Source organism: Diabrotica undecimpunctata, chromosome 3 (genome assembly GCF_040954645.1).
Source record: "Diabrotica undecimpunctata isolate CICGRU chromosome 3, icDiaUnde3, whole genome shotgun sequence".
In the NCBI taxonomy this organism is placed as follows: domain Eukaryota; kingdom Metazoa; phylum Arthropoda; class Insecta; order Coleoptera; family Chrysomelidae; genus Diabrotica; species Diabrotica undecimpunctata.
The window spans coordinates 113,796,184-113,813,558 of NC_092805.1; the positions used below are offsets into that span (position 1 = coordinate 113,796,184).

The 17,375-nt window shown below is 35.5% G+C and overlaps 1 protein-coding gene across 2 annotated transcripts in view; it reads left to right on the forward strand.

Moving 5' to 3' along the window:
- Nucleotides 1–15,235, forward strand: part of LOC140437250 (inter-alpha-trypsin inhibitor heavy chain H4-like) — a 57,190-nt gene extending 41,955 nt beyond the window's left edge. The window contains exons 11-14 of one of the 2 annotated variants that reach the window (XM_072526660.1): nucleotides 1,927–1,953; nucleotides 8,232–8,342; nucleotides 14,547–14,718; nucleotides 14,824–15,235. In XM_072526660.1, coding sequence (XP_072382761.1) covers nucleotides 1,927–1,953; nucleotides 8,232–8,342; nucleotides 14,547–14,718; nucleotides 14,824–14,863 — 350 coding nt within the window. In that variant the 3' untranslated portion in view covers nucleotides 14,864–15,235. The remainder of the gene's footprint in view (nucleotides 1–1,926; nucleotides 1,954–8,231; nucleotides 8,343–14,546; nucleotides 14,719–14,823) is intronic. The other variant, XM_072526661.1, reaches the window with a different exon arrangement.
- The last annotated feature ends 2,140 nt before the right edge of the window (nucleotides 15,236–17,375 follow it).

Consider the following 17,375-nt stretch of genomic DNA (forward strand, 5'->3'; position numbering starts at 1 on the left):
AAGTAAATGGTATTTGGGTCTTCCAATTATATTCTGTTCGGGCCGAAGTATTTTGTTTTTCTTCTCTTTATTATGTTTGTGAACAATCGTTCTGAACTCATTTTAAAAATATCTTCATTGAAAGTGTGCGAAACCCATGATAGTTTTAGGATCCGTCAATAGCACCCCAATTTGAATGATTCTAATTTGTTAAGCATTGTGGTTTTTAATGTCCATGTCTCACAACCATCTAATAGGAAAGACCACACATAACATTTCAGGAGTTTTTTGTGAATATGTAGCAACAGGTTTCTGTTACATAAAACTGGTTTCCAGGTCATAAAAGCCTTACGTAATATTTCGATTCTGATTAATATCTCTTCATTAGAGTCACAATTTGCAATTAACCAGTTGCCGAGGTATTTAAAATGGTTTACGCGTTCTACCTTCTCTCCATTAAGCGAAATCAAACCTTGATCTATATTAATCTTTCCAACCGCTATCCACTTTGTCTTTGAAATGTTAATTTTAAGGCCTCTCCGATACTTGCTTTACTAACTAGATTTACTAATGTTTTGAAATATTGTAAATTTTCTGCAAGAATGGCTGTATCATGAGCGCATCTGATGTTGATTACTTCTCCGCCTAGTCTTACTCCCTCTTGTCTATCATCTAAAGTCTCCCTAAAGATTTCTTTAGAGTACAGATTAGAAAGACTGGGTAACAAAACACAACCCTGTCGTACTCCACGTGTGATGGGTAGTTTTTCAGTACGACTATCCCAAATTTGGCTAAAGGCTACTTGATTGTAATATAAGTATTTTAGCAGTCTTATATCGTAGTGGTCAACTCCTGCTGCCTACAGGCAATCGAAAAGTGTATCGTTTTGTACTCGGTCGAATATCTTCTCGAAGTCGATGAAATAAATATAAAAGTTATTTCGGAACTCACAGCTTTTTTGTAAGAGAACACGTATACAAAATAGTGCCTCTCTATTTCTAGGCCATTTCTAAATCCAAACTGCTTATTACCCCTTCTACTTTCACACAGAAGGAATACTCGGTTTTGTATAATTCATAAAAGTATCTTAAGTGTGTGGTTCATCAAACTGATTAATCTAAAATCGCTTCATTTGGTGGGCCTGCTTTTCTTTGGTAATGTTATAAACAGTGACTCTAACCAATCACCTGGTATTATTCCTTTGTTTGTAAATTTTGTTAAAAAGGTAGTTAAATAGGTAATGTTTTCCTCGTCCTAATATCTAAGTAACTCGGCAGGAATCTGATCTGGTGCATATGCTTTATTATTTTTGGCTTGCTGTATCGCTTTTCTGACTTCTGATTTCAGTATACTGGGATACATAACCTATATATCTATATATAAAATCTATCATGTCACGTCATTCTTCTTTACTTTACGAGCACAGAACACTATAAAAAGAATTAAAGAAATTAGCTCACAGAAATAGTTGAGTATGTTTCCAAATTGAGAAATACGTTCCTAAACAATTCTTATAGATTCCATTCAAAAGGATCAGTTATGTAAATTATCATATTTAGACCGGCTCTCTTTTTGTGTAGTAGGCATAATAAATCAATTTTTAATTATTATTATTATTATATATTATTATTATTATTATTATTATATAATTATTATTCAGACATTTACTCTTCTTCTTAGATATAGTCTTGTCTTGACTTATTTATTTAAGTGTCTCACTCCACATTTTTGTAGAGGCCTACGGAAATTTCACCATTTCCTGGCGCCCTGGTTTTTGGATTATTAGCTGACTCGTTAGTTTCCTCCGAGATAATATATCAAATCCATGCTAATTTAAGTAAATATTTAGTTGTACCTACATTAATATCGTCATTATCATCATAGTGTTTCCCTTATTAGAGTCAAATATAATTGGAATTAAATATATTTATTAAACATATTTTTCAGGTATGGGATCCCTTGAAAGTTTTTCGAGTAAGTTATATTTAATTACAAATACACTGCGCTCCAAAATTAACGCATAATTTTAAAAACCCTGGTAAATCAAATAATTTGAATGTTTCGATTTTTGTGCTAATATATTATTGTTACCCCCGGTATATCGTAAAATTTATCGAAAAAACGGTAAAAAACGCTGAGCTTTTTACCATTTTTTGCACAAAAATAAAAACATGCTAATTGTGCTTCATTTTATTTTGTATTTAGGGTTTTCAAGTTTTATTCAGTGTTTTTTTTTAATGAACCACTAGCAGCAAGAAAATCGTTACTTTTCGCGAAGAAGGATACACTCAAGTAGAACTCGCTGAACTTTTTAACGTCACCCAGTCAACCATTTCAAAAGTTACTTACTTACTTACTAGCCAACGCCTACCCTTGGCATGTTAGCCATTTGGTGGCGCGCTGACCAGTATAGACGAGCCGTTTCTCATAGGCGATCTTCATCCTCCTCGGGTGGGTCTGTTTTCAGGGCTGGGCACTCTGGAAGGTGAGCAGCATCCATCTGGGGCTGATCACATAGTGGACAGTTGTCATTTTCGCGGACGCCGATGCGATGTAGATGGGAGGCCAGGTAGTCATGCCCCGTAGTTGTTCTGAACACGGCTACACTAATGGGTCTCGGCAAGTTGCGAGGGATTGGTGACTCTATTAGGTGGGCCCAAGATTTTCCAGCACCGGCCTGTATTTGCTGCTCTTTTATCTTCGCTTTGATTCCTCTTCTAATGGTGGACTTTGCTGATGTGTACGATTGGAAACTAGGGGGCTGTGGAAGAGTAGTGCCTTCTTTTGCAAGTTCATCCGCCGCTTCATTTCCTTCAACACCGACATGACTAGGGATCCATTGTAGAGTAATCAGCCACCCTTTTTCCATCAAGTTCGATAGTTTGACGCGGCAAGATATTGTTTTGGCACAGTCGGTGTATCGATTTGTCGACAGGGCGAGGATTGCGGCTTGGCAGTCGATGAAAAAGGCAACTTTTTGGGGGTGTTGGAGATTCTCAAGATTTTTTGCAGCTTCGTGTATAGCAGCAATTTCGCCGTCGTAGTTGGTGAGAGGGGCACCCACAGCTATAGAGCCTTTGAAGAACGTTGAGACGTATCCTGCTCCTGTTCTTCCCGAGTCCGGCATCGAGGATCCATCGCAGTATATGTGGATCCACTCATGTGCTGGGTACTTGGTGTGTATCGTCTCTAGGGCGGCTTTCCTTAGGGCAATGTCTGACGATAAGTGCTTCGGGTCGTTATGGTTTTCAAGCAGTAATTCTGTGTTTGGTAGACAGCGGGCCAGTGTGGTTTGCGCTGGGAAGGGGGCGGCTTCCGACAGGACAATGTGGTATTTTTCCATGATTTGGTTTGCTACTGTAAGCGGAGTGGTTTGTGTTTTAAGACGTGAGGCTGCTTGTCTATATTCGTCCCATTTTTGTGGAAGTATTCGTCTTTGCCTTTCCCAGAAGGTTAAAGCGTGTTGCTCTCTGCGGCATTGTATTGGTTCAATACCGGTCTGGGCTTCCATTGATGTAATCGGTGTTGATTTTGGAGCACCGGTGATGACGCGAAGGGCAGTGTTCTGGGCGACTTCAAGCTTGGAGGTGGTGTTTGTACTCGCAGTTATTGTAGCTTCACTCCCATATTCTAATATCGGCCGGACATAGGTTTTGTATGTTGCTACCAGGACATCTTGCGTGGCGCCCCACTTTGTTGCTGTGAGACGTTTGAGCAGTCGACATCTCTTTGTGGCTTTCTCTGCAATGTTGTCGATTTGAGGTTTCCACGTCATTTTCTTATCTATGTACACCCCCAAGTATTTTGTTACGTCCTGTCTTTCCAGATCAACTCCTTTATACGTCAGCTTGACAGCAGTCTGTTTTGATGAAAGGCTAAGTACTTGATATACGGTTTTGGTTGTACTGACTGTTAGGCAGTTTTTATCCGCCCATTTTTCTAGATTTTTCAGAGCCTGGTTCATTACTCCCTCGAGCGCTCTCAGACTGCTACTTGATGCCCATATTAGGAGGTCATCAGCATACAGGAGGGCTTCCACACCAGGTGTCTTTCTAATCATTTCGAGCACATCGTTTATCATTAAATTGAACAATTGACAGCTGATGACAGCTCCTTGTGGCAGCCCTTGTCTTTGCAGTCTGAATTTGGAACAGTGGTTGTGAAATTTGACTCTCTGATACCTTTCCCCGAGAAAGGATTTTATCCAATTGAATAGTTTGCCGTCAACTCCGGACTTCGCTATCTTGTGTAGCAGCAAACCTCTCCATACTGTGTCGTATGCAGCTTTGAGGTCTACTAGCACTGCTACTGTTGACATCTTACGGTGGAAAGCATCCTTGACTTTTTGGGCAAAATCGACTACATGGTCCATGGTGTTCCTGTGTTTCCTGAAGCCAGCTTGAGCGTCGTCAATCAGTTCAAGATGGGTTAAGGCTCGGTTTAGTCTGCCCAGAACCATTTTTTCGGCTACTTTGCATAAGGAGCTTGTGAGGGATATTGGCCGGTAGCTATCAGCCAGGCTCGGGTCTTTTCCTTTCTTTAAGGTGGGTATGACCTCACTCTTCCTCCACTGACTTGGGACTCTTGAATTCCATGTTAGGTTAATCAAATTCAGAATGGTGCCTTTGGCTGCGGCTCCCAGATATTTAAGCATTTCTGGGTACAACTCGTCAATCCCTGCTGCCTTTTTCGTTTTTGTGTCAGAGAGAGCCGCTTCCAGCTCCAACATCGAGAAATCTTCTGAACAGATATCGTTTATACTTTTGCTCATGCGCCGGGGAAGGGGATAACGCAATAGTCTTGCTCTCTCCCTCTTATTTATTTTAATATTACTCACTTTAGTGTAGTGCTTACAGAGTTCGTTTGCTATATCGGCATGTGTAGTGAGTTCTCTAGCCATGCCTCTCATTGGCATTTGCTGTTGCTTGTTTCCATCATTGTTTAGCGTAGTAACGAACCTGTGCGCTTTGACGCCGTCTTTTCGGAAATCGAGCTTAGCAAGAAAGGATTTGAAAGCTTCTCTTTTACCTGACTTAATGGCTTGAGTTAGGACCGCTTGCCTCTTTCGAAGCTCTATACAATCTTTCATTTGCCTGGATTTTTCAGCTTTTCCTCTGGCTTTATTTCTGGCAGCTTTCAATTTGGATAGCGTTGGGGACCAGAAAGTCTTATACCCTTTAATTTGACCTCGCGGTATGCACTCTTTTGCACATTTAAGTATGGCCTCACTTACTTTCTTTGTTGCTTCTTCTGGTTCTTGTAGTGTTAGTTGAGTTAGGACTTCATTTGTGCATTCCCTGTACTTTTTCCAATCCGTCTTTTTAAAATTCCAGCGTGGGGCGCGATTTTGGGCTTTCTTGTCCTTTGCCAGTTTGCATGTCACTAGCAGAGCGCGGTGACCACAGCCTGCTGCGTCGTCCAGGAGGGTTACACTGATCTTCCCTGTAATGTGTGGGTGCGTTACGACAAGATCGGACCTTGTTTGACTTCCTGTAAACGATAAGAACGTAGGTGGGGTGTTCACTACATCGAGATAGTTGGTATCCAGGAAGTCCTCGAGGTGTTTCCCAACGTTGGTGGTTCTAGAATAGCCCCATCTCGTGGATGGACTATTGAAATCTCCAATTATGATGGTACTTGGCTGGATTTGTTGCTCTACCAATTCCAATGCAGGTATATTATCTGGCGGATTGTATAGTAAGAAAAGGGTGATATGTTTTGAGTTTTTCCAGACTTCGACCTTAAACATTTCCAGTTTGTCTCTATCCTGCATTTCGTGGATTATGTTAGCCTTGCATACTAGAGGGGTTTTGATTCCGATGATAATTCCTGACGCTACTTGTCGACTCCTCTTCAGCACATGGGTTGAATAGCCAACTGTAGAGTAGAGATGAGGTGTGTCTGTAGCGGCTCCTGCCTCTACAATGACATATATATCAACGTTCTTTTCGAGAACGCTTCGTTTGAGTTCTAAAAACTTGCTGTTGCTTAGACCTCCAGCGTTCCAGAAGATGACTTTGAGGTCTGCGTCGCTGCCCTGAGAAGGGCCGTTTCGAGTAGGGATTCGTACACTCATGGATCAGCGCGCGTAACGACGAATCGCTGCTGCTCATTTAGCGTTACCCAGGGGACACGTGTGATCGTACCTTGCGATAGACCACGGACGCGAGCAACTCTGTCCCCCAACCATTTCAAAAGTGTTAACACGTTTTTCTGTTACTGGAAGTAACTCGAAAAGACCCGGTCAAGGCCGTAGAAGGGTTACAACTCTTAATTAAGACTGGTTTTTGACACTTCGTACATTGAAACAAAGGTTTGTTACCAGTACTTCTCTACAAAATGAATTTTTGGATCGTTATAACTTTAGAATCAGCCAAAATACGATTAGAAGAAGACTTGCCGAAAACGACCTACACCCTGGAAGGGTACCAATTGGCCCATTATTGACCAGAGACCATAGAAGGCAAAGATTGCATTTTGCTCGTGAACATGTTGATTGGAATAATGACGATTGGGGAAGAATATTGTTCACGGATGAATCCAGGTACTGTCTTTTTTCTGATGACAGTAGAAACCGAGTATATAGAAAACCTGAGGAACGCAACGCACAGTGTAACACCGTAGGTATATACTGTACAGTATGGCGGCGGCTTGGTAATGGTGTGGGGTGGGATTAATTTAGAGGCTCGTACGGAATTAGTTAGAATAGATCGCTGTCGGCTTACATCGCAGAGGTATATAACAGACATTTTAGAAGAGCATGTCGTGCCATTTGCCCCATTTATAAGGGATAATTTCATGCTTATGCAAGATAATGCCAGGCCACACACGGCAAGAATTGTGCAGCAGTATCGTCAGGCCGTTGGAATTCCTGCCATGGATTGGCCTGCCAGAAGTCCTGACCTCAACCCAATAGAACATGTTTGGGGCATCATAGGCAGATGACTACGACAACTACCTAATGCACCAAACACATTAGATGAACTGTTTTTGCGGTTGGTTGAAATTTGGGATCAAATTGATCAAGAAGAAATCAGAACGATTATTCTCAGTATGAGAGATCGTTGTCAAGCAGTAATAAATGCCAGAGGAGGCAATACTCGATACTAGTACACGGTACTAGTATTTTCTTCAACTTTCAAAAATTTCAATTTCGTCATTAATTTATAATGTTAGTTTGTTTAGATCAGTTGTTTGTTTAGATGTTTAGATTTATGATGTTATATTGTTAATTTCAGTACATGTTTTGTAAAAAAGAAAAGTTTTTTATTTAAGATGTTCTAAAACAACTATAAAGCAGAAAAGAACAAACAAAAATTTTTTCAGTATAACTCAAAATAAGAATTTTAAAATTATGCGTTAATTTTGGAGCGCAGTGTATTATAAAATAGAGAATGATAAATTGAACTGTATGTAATATTACTTACACATAGTGAGCTTTTAGTATAAAACTCTGCAATTATCATAGAAAGGGCTTGTGCGATTTATATAATTTTTTGTTTGTGACAGTTTTGCAAATACGGCTGATCTAATACTTACATTGTTTTTACAGTTTCGGTTTATCTGGAAATATGATGAACTCTGTTATTTCAAATAAACCACTTTGCATATATATTTTTTAAATCCTCAAGTCGTAAAGTTTTTTCAGCGTCTTTTACGGTCCCAAAATACTTCAGCACCTTTACCATCAATTCTTGTTTTTTTTTATAAAAATATTTTGGCATATATGAATTGTTTTAATTGTTTAAAAAACAGAAATTAACAAATTGGTTAACTGTTTTTTTACTGCTTTCTAAAAAATCGTTCGTTTTATATTATCATTTAATTTAGTTTGATTTATTCAATAATTCATAACTTTGAAGCGAATTTAGATATCAAAATTAATGAAAAAATCAATGTATAGGGAATAAAGAAAGCTTATAGGATAGTTTTCAGTGACATGCAAAAGCTTATTTCATCATTGGATTCTTAACCTTACATAATAGAAACAATAATTGTAATGTTCCTCGTATTAATGTATTAATTCCGCCTTAAACGTTAATCTTAATGATGAGAATTGATATGGAAGCATTTTTCTTCTGCTTGTTCACGAAATTATCAAAATTTTACGATAATTAAAAACATTATTAAAGGTCAAGATTGGTTAACTTTAAAAAAAATAACACCTGAGTTAAAATAGAAATGTTATTTTAATATTATTTAAGTTTAGATATAAATTGTTCTAAAATAATATTTGTTTATATATTTTTTAGCTTCAATACCTCAAGCACTTACCAACGATGATGATCCTAATGATATATTTACAGCTTTACCTTGGTTAAACGGAACTTTGACTGCAAATAAGACACTTACGATATCAGGACGTAAGTATTTTTAATTTTGTTCTGAAGCTATTTTCTTGTGGCATTTTAAAGTAATTACTATTTACAAAATACAAACATTAGTATTAGTATTATTATTAGTAATTAGTACTAATGTTTGAATTTTGAGAACGATTTCCGAAGTGGAAATTGAAACGTCAATAAACTTACTTTAACCTTTAATTGTGGCTTATTCCCATTTAAATAGTAAGTATTTTGAAATTATATAAAAAAATAGTTCAAAAATTTTTTTTCATAAGTCACGATTTACCACTTGGTACCAAAATATCTATAATCAGATGCTATGTATTTTCTCCGTCGTCGTATGGAGTAGAGGCCCGAATAGAAGATTCTTTAAGAAAGCTCGAGGTCTTCGAGATTTGGTGTTACAGACCTGTCTTAAGAATTTCATGGAATGTGAGATTCTCGTGGATATGTACTATTTCTGTTTTCCATGTATTTACATAAGAAACACCCTTGTTGTACTGCGATATGAGTTTTTTCTATTAAAGCTCTTCGATGATCATCTTTTTTAAATTTAAAGCCCAAATATTTTAATAACGTATGGTCCTAAAGTTTTGGGAAAAATTTCAAAAGCATATAACTCTGACCACAATAATCTTATATTTTTATTAAATTATTCAACAATTTAACTTAACTATCTTTATTCTAAATCAAAATTCAAATGCCAGACAAGGGACCATTATTTTCGATTTGCCTAATAATTCCCCTAACACTTTGCATCATCCTTTGGACGACCTCGGCGTCAATTTCTCTAATTTTTTTATATATGCGGCGTCTTAACTGTTCCTGATTTTGCGCTTCCCATCCGTTATTATAGACTTTCCGACTTAATATTGCCCAGAACTCTTCAATTGGACGAGCCTGAGGTAGGTTGGGGGGATTGTCTGCTTTCGGTACAAAGGTAATGTTGTTAGTTTCGTACCAGTCCCTTGTGATCCTCGCGTAATGACAGGAAGCAAGATCTGGTCAACAGACTATTTGATAATTTGCATGATTGTGTGTTCACAAACTGAAGCAATTTAGAGAGACATCTTTGAATATAAATATTTGCGTTTAAGGCTTCGCCTCGAACAACACCAATGTAGGGCTGTGAGATAAACCCAGCCTCAGAAATTGCACACCATACCAAAATTTTGTACTCAAATTTTTTCTTACTTTTAAATTTTATTTCATCAGGTACATTTTCGTAATCGTTCGTGTAAAACCCATCGTTACCCTTCATCTCAGAGTTGGACAAAGTAAAATATTTTTCATCGTCCATCACGATCAACTTGTTGACGAAATGCACTCGCCTTAACGCGCGGCAACATCTCGAAATTCTCTCTAATTGATCCTCTGTGTATTTTGGAGCTTTCCATCTTTTCCGGTAGATAATATTGTTACTCGATAGGGTCCTGTATACTGTAGTCTTTCCAACATGAAATCTTCTGGCCAGTTTTCGCTGTGAGACCCCGATTTTGTTCTTAGCTGCTTCAATCAGTCTTGCCTCTCTTATATGGTTCAAAATCCGCGGTCGGCCACTTTTACGCAAGTTAACACATGGTATCCCTTCTTCACATTCTCTGATTGTGCGATAAATTGTCGATTTGCTTATGTTTTAATCTCGATAAATAATATAAACAATATCTCGTTTCGACATTCGCCCAACCATATTATAAACAACTCGACGAATATCAATTTTATAAGACATTTTGCAGAGCACAAACCAAAATATTCTGCTTTGTTTATTAAATGTCAATAACTGATGACATTTCAATTCCATGGCCTTTTTTGTTAAATGCATTTTGCTTCTCAATCAGACCAGGTGAAATTTTTCCCAAAACTTTAGGACCATACGTTATTCTACTCAAGGATGTTTTACTTGTAGAAACAATTTCTTTAGCCCGCAAATCATTTGGTTTACTTACTATCCTGGTACATATTATATATTGTATTTAAAATTGCCGTTTTAATTCTCTTAGTTAAATCAGTAGTTTTCGTTTTTAAACGAGGTCTGCTTTTTCCCGGAAAAGATAAAACAGGATTTTTTAACAAAGTTAAAATATTATCAATATTTTTAATCGAAATTAAAAAAAAACCAAAAATAAAAAGTTCCTAATTATAAATATTTTGTTATTGATTCTATCTCGATATAAATATGATATGTCGATTAAATTTAAAACGAATTCTTGTTCTTGTGAGGTAAGAGTTTTTCCAAAGTAATCTAAAAAAATTCAATAAAATATTTTCTTTTTGTCATTCCTTTCACTTTTGCGAAAACTTAAACAAAACCATTCCTTAACTATGTAAATAAAGTTAACTTTGTATGCAAATTAATGGCAAAATAAAGTACACCTACCATAACATTTCAAAGTCCAATATAAATTGTGAAAATAACTATTTGTGTAATATAAATAACTTCTAACTGCAAAAACAGGACAAAAAAGCAGAAAAAATCTAACGAGAGAACCACGAGTAAACAAACCAGAAACATCACAAATTGTAGTTAAAAAATCTGAAAATGTCCTAAGCGTCTTTTTTGTACCTATCTCTCTTCGATGTAGTGAGTCTATAGCGTTCATAAAAATAACATGTGTCTTTACTTAATAACAGGCGGTAGCTGGTTTGTCTTTAATTTCGTGCGTGGAAGACAATGATGCTAGATAAAAAGTCTGTTTTATCTCGGCAGGTATTAATGACGCGCGGGTAAAGAACCATGGCACCAACTGTAGATTTGGTAATAGTTATAGTATTACAATCTCGTCTGTGCTAAACTGTGCTATATCCTATAGCATATAACGCATTATCATAGTGCTTCTTATAACCAAGTCAAAAATTATAGCGTTATAGTTCATTGCAAAATTAAGCAAAGTAACCCAAGCCTTGAACCCATATCAACAATATTTTGATAATAAAGTGAAATAGGTTTAGTTGATTTCAGTTTTTTTTGAGTTTGAAGACGTATTTTTGCTAATGTTGAAATGTTATTTATACAGGGTGTTTCAAAAAGGTATGTCATAAATTAAATCACGCATTTCGGGGACAAAAATAAATTGATTGGATCCAACTTAGCTTAGTACAAAAGTGTACACAAAAAAAGTTACACCCCTTTGAAGTTACAAAATAAAAATTGTTTTTTTGCATTATCCCCTAAACTACTTTACATTTTGTAATAAAAATGGACACGTTACTTTCTTATTCTGAAAGCATTTTTCATGCAAAAGAAACAACAAAATCTAAGAGCACAGAACAATTTTAAGGGGGGTGTGCAGCCCTAAATCCCTCAAACTTTTGAGTATGTTCAATTCAAATAAATTTTGTGGCATCATTAGTTTAACACATTATTTTTAAAACTTTTTTGCCTCTTATCACTTTTTCGAAAAACTAGTTTTTTCCTAGTTGGCCACAAAATTACAATTAGTTTCTACGGATACAATAATTACAAACAGTTTCATCAATAATAGTCAATAATTTGAAGCTATCATTTATTGTGTGAATAAGATTAATATTAAAAATTTTGATATTACAATGGCCTACACATTTCAGAAAATGGCAGATATGCATTTAACTTTAGGTAAGTTGGATCAGATTAAATTATGATTTCAATAAACTATCGGGAATATCGTAGGTGGATGTCAAGGAAATAGTGCAGCAGCCGCAAGGCGTTATGCAGTAAAATACCCCAATCGAAATACACCCGATAGACGATTATTTCTGATCATTAATCGTCGTTTACGAAAACGGGTACATTCCAACCGCAAGTTGCTGGCAATAGTCGTCGTCCAAATGGATGCAACTGATGAAGATATTTTAGAAATCATTGAAGAGGTCTCTGGAACAAGTACAAGGGTAATAGCTGCTCAACTAAATGTTCCTCACGTAAGGGTTTAGAGGCGTTTGAAAGATCAGCTGCTTACACCCTATCACTTAACAACGGTTCAAGAGTTATTGGTTAAAGATTATCCTAAAAGGATTGGATTTTTCGATTGGTTGTTAATGGAAAACACTCGAAATGTTAATTTTATTAGAAATATTTTGTTTACCGACGAGGCTACCTTCAGTAGAAATGGAATAACAAACCATCATAAAGAGCACATTTGAGCCGACGAAAATCCTCACGCCAAAAAAACGACTCATCACCATAGGACTTTCAAAGTTAATGTTTGGGCAGGAATTTTGAATAACAATCTAATAGGCCCAGTATTTCTTCCCAACAATTTAAATGGTGATAATTATTTGCAGTTCTTGGCAAACGATTTCTAAGAGCATTTGAATGAATATTGCAATAAGGCAAAATATGTGATTTCTACAAGATGGCGCTCCACCGCATTACAGTAAGGAAGTCCGGGAATACCTTTGCAGGCAGTATCCTAGTCGGTGGATTGGAAGGGGTCGTGACGCACCTATTTCTTAGCCACCCAGAAGTCTAGGTCTTAACCCCATGGACTTCTGCTTTTGGGGGTTTATGAAAGAGAAAGTGTATTCTGTATCAATAGAGGACGAACAACAATTGAGGGTTAGAATAATTGAAGCTGCAAATCAATTTCGTCAGAAAAATATGATTTTTCGGCGCATTCGGTTTCCTTATTAAAACGATACCGAATGTGTATTTAAGAAAATGGCGGTCATTTTAAACATTTATTGTAATATCATATTTATAGGGGTTATAGACATTTTTTGTACTTGTTAATTCATTTAAGCCATTTATTTAGTTGCACGTAATTTTTTAAAGGTTAATGAAAAGGGCCGTAACTCAATAAAAACTGTTTTTTGAAAAAAGTGATAAGTGGCAAAAAAAAAAAATAAAAATAATGTGTTAAACTAATGATGCCACAAAATTCATTTGATATGAACGTACTCAAAAGTTTGGGTGGATTTAGAGCTGCACACCCCCCTTAAAATTTTTCTATGCGCTTAGATTTTGTTGTTTTTTTTTTATGAAAAATGCTTTCAGAACAAGAAATAACGTGTCCATTTTTATTACAAAATGTCAAGTAGTTTAGGAGATAATGTAAAAAAATCATTTTTATTTTGTAACTTCAAGGGGTGTAACTTTTTTTGTGTACTTGTGTGCGTGATTTAATTTATGACATAACTTTTTGTAACACCCTGTATATTAATTATTATAATATAACCCAATTAATTTTAGCACTTTCTTCACGAGAACGCACCTTCGTGGTTTTATCAAAATCATTTTTATGCTAACTGAGAGTATATTTTTATACCTCATAGCATTTTTTACTATAATAAAGTTTTTTGTAATAATTTTTAATGGTCTTGCCATATCCTCAGATGTCTTTCAGATCAACTCGTAATACTTTTATTGTGTCACTACCACTAAGGCCGATACTGGTACAGATGGGTTGGAGAAATGATTCATCATCAATTATCTTTTGCTGTAGAGACAGGGAGGAAGATTCTTGGACAAAGTTAATCATTACATTCTTTGATTTTTAAGAAAGCTCATTACACTCATGAAAAAAGGATTTAATCCCTAGTTTTCTAGAAGCTCTTTCTTTAAAGGAATATACCTTGCAGAAGAATATTAAAGTCCGTCTTTAAACAACCAGAGGATTAACTTGGACAGAGCTCTGAACATTTTTCCTCAAGGTAAAAGTATCTGCAGCTCCCACGAGGAGATTTTTCCAGTGACAGGCATTTATCGTTTCTGAATACTTTCTGCAGCTTTCCATTTTATTAACGTGAAAAATATTAACATATTACAATATTATTGATTCAAGTCGGTACTAGTCTAATTTTATTTACAATTGTTAGACCTTTTTGTAGTAGGAACTTAGCTTTTTGTAAGATAATAAATTCATAAATAACAAAGAATAACTTTCTTTTTAAATAAAGTAGCAAATTTCGCCTGTTACAAATTTCATGCACCCATTCATTACGCTATCTCTTTGTATGTTTATTTTGTTGTTCCCCTTCCTTACACAACAAACTAACAATAATAATTTTTGGATTCATCTACCATGTAATATATAAATCCACTGAGCTAACGTGATTTTCCCAATGAATGCTCGTTACGGCACTTAATTCGGGATGTAGCGATACGTTCCCATGCCGGCCGGTTTGGTCAAGTGCGCGCGTAGCTTAAAGCTACAAGTTTTTGATGATCATAAAGTTCTTGTTTTTTACATTTTATATTTAAAAATTGTCTTAGTAAATTATTATATATCCAATATATTTTTGCAGGGTCTTACAAAATCGACAGTACTAAAGGAATACCATCTGTGGACTGTCCTGTGACACCATTAAATAACAATAAAACTGGAGATTGTGTATTACTTAAGGAATGTCCAGGAGTATTAGTATTTTTACCAACATTTAAAGATTACGAGAAATATTTCTGTTCTTTAGATAACAAGTAAGTATTTTCATTAATTTTCAAGGTCGATCTGCAATGACGCATTCAGTATCTTTATTTTTGTTCTAAATATTTAGAACTAATATTTATTTATTTAATTTTCAGATATGCTGGAGTGTGCTGTCCAAAACTAGTGCTTAAATAAATAGTTCTCTTTTTAGGTTTCAAAAATTAAGTGTGAAGAGGAAACAAACTCATTTGAGTTAATTAATTAAAAATAACCAGAAAACTTTATTAGATTTTGCTCTATTCAAAGCAGCGCCAAAAATTTGGCAATGGTTTTTGACAATAATTAAAATTTAAATAATTAGTTAACGCCACGATGTAATTTTTTTTTGTAATCTTGATTAAAAAAACTGAATTTTTCCAAAGTTATTATTAACACTTCGTGTCAGTCAATAGATTTATTTTATTTGTATATTAAAAATAAGACACAGAGTGTAAATTTTATTTAATAATGTAAGACGAAAAATTTTAAAATAGTATAAATTATAATAAATAATAAGTTACATGACTATTTATTCGTTTCGTTATTGCGTGGAGTAAAATTTAGCGACCAATCATAATATAGATACCACTGCCTAAGTTGCAGATTAATTCAGATTTTATACTACTACAATTGTTTAAAAAAGAATACTTAGGCAAGCTTTACCAGAGAAGTTTTTGACTTTTAATCTGCCGTCAGGTGACAGTTTCTAGTAATAAATCTCAAAAACTATTATCAGAAATTTAATTATATACAGAGTTCTACTCAAGTATATTTTCATCTGCCCTATCTCCAATTCAAACCTCTACACTGATGCCAGATTGTAAAGAAAATATAAGATTTAAATAAAACGCTTATTGTTGACCATTGTATTCGTTTAAGTTAAATTAGATGGTTTATATTTATATTTAGTATAATTATAAAGTGTATTATGTAGCATGCATCTATGAGCCTCTTCTCATATCAGTATAGAGAATTTGTAGTTTAAGTCAATTACCATAAACAAATTATACGCTGCATGATTTTATAAATTGCCATATTAATTAATATGGCATTTTTATTATTATTTATTAAAAACATTACCCTTATGGTTTTTTATTTATTTTCAACAATAAAAAAATTACTAAACCCTGGCTATGCATTCACTTATGTCAACATACGTTGATTTTTTCATAATTACGTTAAATCCAGAGGTAGCTATGGAAAATGACATCAAAACAATAATATTGTCAGTTAATGTCAAATGTATTTTGTAGTATTGTAAAGCTTTTTGCTGTTTGTGGTTTGTACAATGGGTCGAGGTAAAGTTATCGATGAGAAAATTTGTTCAATTCATTATTAGATTTTTTAATTCTGGAAAATCCAATTCGGAAATCGCGAATATGTTAGAATTGTCACGCTATAGTGTAAGAAATATAGTCAGAACATACAGAACTACAGGTTCGGTCGTCACAAAACCTAGAAATGTCCGAAAAAGCCAAATACCAGAAGCAGATCGAAGGTCATTAAGACGCATTATAGTGAAAAATCGACGAGCAAATTATATGCAGTTCAGCGTTTTATGGAGTGACGTTATTGGAAGACACGAGATCTAGATCAACATGTCACCGAGAGGCCCACAAATTAGAATTTGGTAGTTACAAAGTAAGTTTTATAGTTAAAAAGTTAGTACGAATTGTTTTTAATTTATGCTATCCTCCGGGATCCATATAGAGGCTTTGGTAAGTTTTGGGAGCTTATCCTGACTGACAACAGCCAGTGATGCTTCCCTCCATGGTTTGAGATCAGCTGTAACCTTTTCCAGTCATGCAAGCGCCCCATCGTCTCACCCGAGTAAATCCACGATTTGAAAGTGGGTGCTTTTACCTGGCTGCTGGAGGTGGACAAGAGTGCTCTGTCCAATTGTTCGATCAGGCTGTGTTTAATAAGGTTCGCCCGGTCGGCAGCGACCTTTCCATACGGGTTTACCTTATCTATAATAGCGACCTTAAGATGTCTTAAGGCGTCTTCCGCGAAGCTTTGGGAATGCGCAGCGGCGTTTTCACCACTGCGTGACTTCTTAGGCTTCCGCGGCATGCCCTATGTAAAAGTTACACTGACTGCTCTGTTCAGACTTCCGTCCTAACTTGTCAAGATTGTCATTTTCAATCAGTTGCTTTCATTAGGTCCTCGTAGACACATCGTCTCAGGACCAGCAACTTCACAAGAAGTCATACGTCGCCATGTTACCAAATCCACTGGTAACTTTGACATCTTAGATTTTATCACAACATAATGTAAACCAAATGTATAAAACAAATTTTAACGGGTTTCTACCCACATATTAGTGGCTTAATACATGTATACCCACCTAGTAAGTATTAACCACATTTTGTATTAACCTTGGTCAAAATTTAAATTTCACGTTCTTTTTAATTAAGTGGACATATACTTTTTAGTTGCACTGATGATGGAACGTGGATTCCGAAAACGTTTTGTGATATAGCCCGATTGGGTCTTTTAAATTATATACCTTTTATAAAGGATTTTTAATAAAAAATTTTGTTATATATGGTATACAGCCAAACTACAGGAACTTAGATTCCTTGTGGAAATTAAATTTTTAACTAAAAAAATTGACGTGTCGATTTCCACCGCCAAAATCGTTCTCAACAAAAGATTTAAGAATTTT